The sequence below is a fragment of the Buceros rhinoceros genome, unplaced genomic scaffold (genome assembly GCF_000710305.1).
Source record: "Buceros rhinoceros silvestris isolate BGI_N320 unplaced genomic scaffold, ASM71030v1 scaffold2140, whole genome shotgun sequence".
NCBI classification, from domain to species: Eukaryota; Metazoa; Chordata; class Aves; order Bucerotiformes; family Bucerotidae; genus Buceros; species Buceros rhinoceros.
Window position 1 is genome coordinate 84,689 of NW_010391099.1, and position 2,826 is coordinate 87,514.

At 45.0% G+C, this 2,826-nt stretch overlaps 1 protein-coding gene across 1 annotated transcript in view; it reads left to right on the top strand.

Moving 5' to 3' along the window:
• The window catches only part of DOCK10 (dedicator of cytokinesis 10), an 85,272-nt gene that overhangs the window by 51,131 nt on the left and 31,315 nt on the right, over window positions 1-2,826 (top strand). The window contains exons 24-25 of the mRNA XM_010140063.1: window positions 75-193; window positions 2,221-2,290. Coding sequence (XP_010138365.1) covers window positions 75-193; window positions 2,221-2,290 — 189 coding nt within the window. The remainder of the gene's footprint in view (window positions 1-74; window positions 194-2,220; window positions 2,291-2,826) is intronic.

The window sequence follows — 2,826 nt, forward strand, 5'->3', positions numbered from 1 at the left end:
AGCAGGAAAGCAAGTGATCAGCTTTCAGTGCTTGTGTTGGAAACCTCTGACGTCCTCTGTTACATCCGTTACAGAATTTGCTGAGGATCGAGAAGATCCATGTAATTATGAATTTTCTCCCTGTCGTCCTGAATCAGCTCTTCTGGGTTTTGGTGCAAAACAGCGATGATGAAGTTACCACGGCTGTGATCAGGTATCCACGTGTTTTCTGTATGAGGAAGAGAGTTCACTCTAGAGTGCAGATGGATGTGTTAGTGCCGTTACAGCTGCTCTTCTGAAGGCTGACTGTGACCTTTAGACTTCAGCAGGTAGAATCCTGCTTCCCCCTTAACACAGGGCTCTGCACATAATGCATGGAAGAGCGTGGTCCCATGGTATCATCTGACACCAAACAGGAAATCATCTCTAAGGTGGTGGACAGGCTGCTGTACCCTGAGGCCATCTCATTCTTAAGGAGCTAAATGCTTCCTGAGAAAGCCAGGCATCAGTTTGGTTTTATATTTGGGTCTGAGGATGAGGAGTTGAGCACAGGAGGAGCTTAGCCTCTTGCAGCACCCAGCACAGAGTCAGCCAACCGGGTCACACTGTTCAGGGGCATGTTTTAATTAGAGTGTATCAGCAATGACTGAAGAGCACTGGAAGCATTTTCCAGTGAGCAGGCAAACAGCTGGAATGATTTGATAAGTCTCTTACCCTTCACATAATGAAATTGTCTTTATTGATGCTGTTAATCAGGGCAGCAGGAAAAAAAATACTGCAGAGGTTATTATTGGTCTCTGCGGAACGGCAGGGAGTTGCACTGCATTTTCTGTAGACCATCGTGGTGATTTTGATTTACTTCTGTCTGTAACTAAATGTGTGGACTAGTAGGAGTACAACTAGAAGGAAACATTGACAATGTCCTCAGCACCCCTCTTGTCTGCAACTAATCTGCTGTCAGTAGATTTTCTCTCCACAGATTGTTCTCCACAGTTCTAAAGAAAGATTAATTAGGAAAACCTCAAGGAGCAAGGAAGCAGAATTCCTCTCTTAGCCTGGGAAGGCTAGAGGGACAATGCCCTTATCAAAGGATCGTGGCACCTTGCAGGGCAAAGCCCAGATTTACCACACCTGGGTGCTAGGATTAGAACCTTTCCTGGTTCTAATGGGTGGTTTTCCACTGCATACTGCTTTCAGCGGAGGGAGGCAGTTGGCCCTTTGTTCGGGATCCTGCATGGCCACCAGATCAATAGATGTGTGGGTTAGACTGAGCGAGGGAAGAACTCGTCCCAGGCTAGAATTTCAGTTACTGATTACCAGACTGGGGAAGAAATGCAGCTGTTTACAAAATAGTTTTAAAGCTGAGACAGGAAAATGGAAGGATGCTAATTGGCTGAAAAAGGATCTTCACTGGCTAAAAAAAGCAAAGAAGGATCCTCAGTGTTTTTCCTGGTACATGTGGTGGCTTTTGTGCTGGTAGAGCTGATGTCACCAGGGATACGCCCGGCTGCTGTGTGTTCATTCATTGATGTGTCCTACATAGACACAGTGGATTCTGTTTGGAAGAGCTTGAAGCAGCTCGTGTTGAACGTATTAAAATCAACAACAGAATGAGAGCATAGATTGGCTTGTCTGTTGGGGAGAAAACGTGATTCTGTTTATACTCTGTCCTGATTATTTACTTGTTGGGGGGCCCACTCGTGTCATCATTTCTTTGCCTCATCTTTGCCAGAAGTCATTTCCAATTCAAATCAGAATAAAGGCTGAAGGCTCAGAATGGGCACAGCTCACTTCATCATAGCCTCCACATTCTGCTGCAAGTTTCACTTCCACGAACAGCAAGAAATGAGATAGATGAAAAATACTGACTTAAAAAAGGGAGCAAGCTTTTGACTGCAATAATAAGAACTGGCAGAAAATACTCAGATCGCCAAGCTCGTCAAAATGACTCTGTGTGTGGACCACAGTCAGGCATACAACAACCCGTTCTAGTCACGCTGCTACAATGCACAGCTCTGAATTTCAGATACAGTTCACTAACTGGACATTTGAGAATCCTGAACTGTTTCCTCCCCTTTCTTTCAACATAAAAATAAGATTATAAAACTGCAGAACCTTTTCTGTATCAAGTGTCCTGAAAAAATGAGATTCCAGTAATCAGAGGAAACTCATGGTTGGGTCGAAGGAGACTTCTTGCTCAGACTTTTTATGTATTTATTTATTCATTTATTTATCTGGCAGGGTTCTTACCAACATTGTTGCTAAGTGCCACGAGGAACAGCTGGACAACTGCATCAATTCTTACATGACGGTATGATCACTATTCTACCCTTAACTGTTTTGGGGGGGTGGGTTTGGTTTCTGGGGGTTTTTTCCTGCTTACTCAGAGTCGTACTTGTTTGTAGCTGCTTTGTGTTTGCAGCGTATCCTTCTGCCGTTAGTTAGTATGTTACCCGTATCTGTTGTGGGGGGGTGGGTTTGGTTTCTGGGGGTTTTTTCCTGCTTACTCAGAGTCGTACTTGTTTGTAGCTGCTTTGTGTTTGCAGCGTATCCTTCTGCCGTTAGTTAGACTAGGGGACTGGTTAGGAAATCAATGTAAGGATTGGAAGAGGCTGAATCAGTTCTCCTCTCATAAGATTCTTGTGTCACCTTGACCAAATTACAGTCTCTCGTGCTTCAGGAGTCTCTTGTAGAGCAGGGACACCCATGGAGGGTTCTTCTCCACCAAACTCAGCTGCATCCGGCCTCGCAGCCTGACTCCGCTGAGGAAGACAAAGATGCGTGAGGAGGAGACATGAAAAGGTGTTTCATCCCAGCTGATGCAGTGACAGAGGTCTGGCTTTAGGG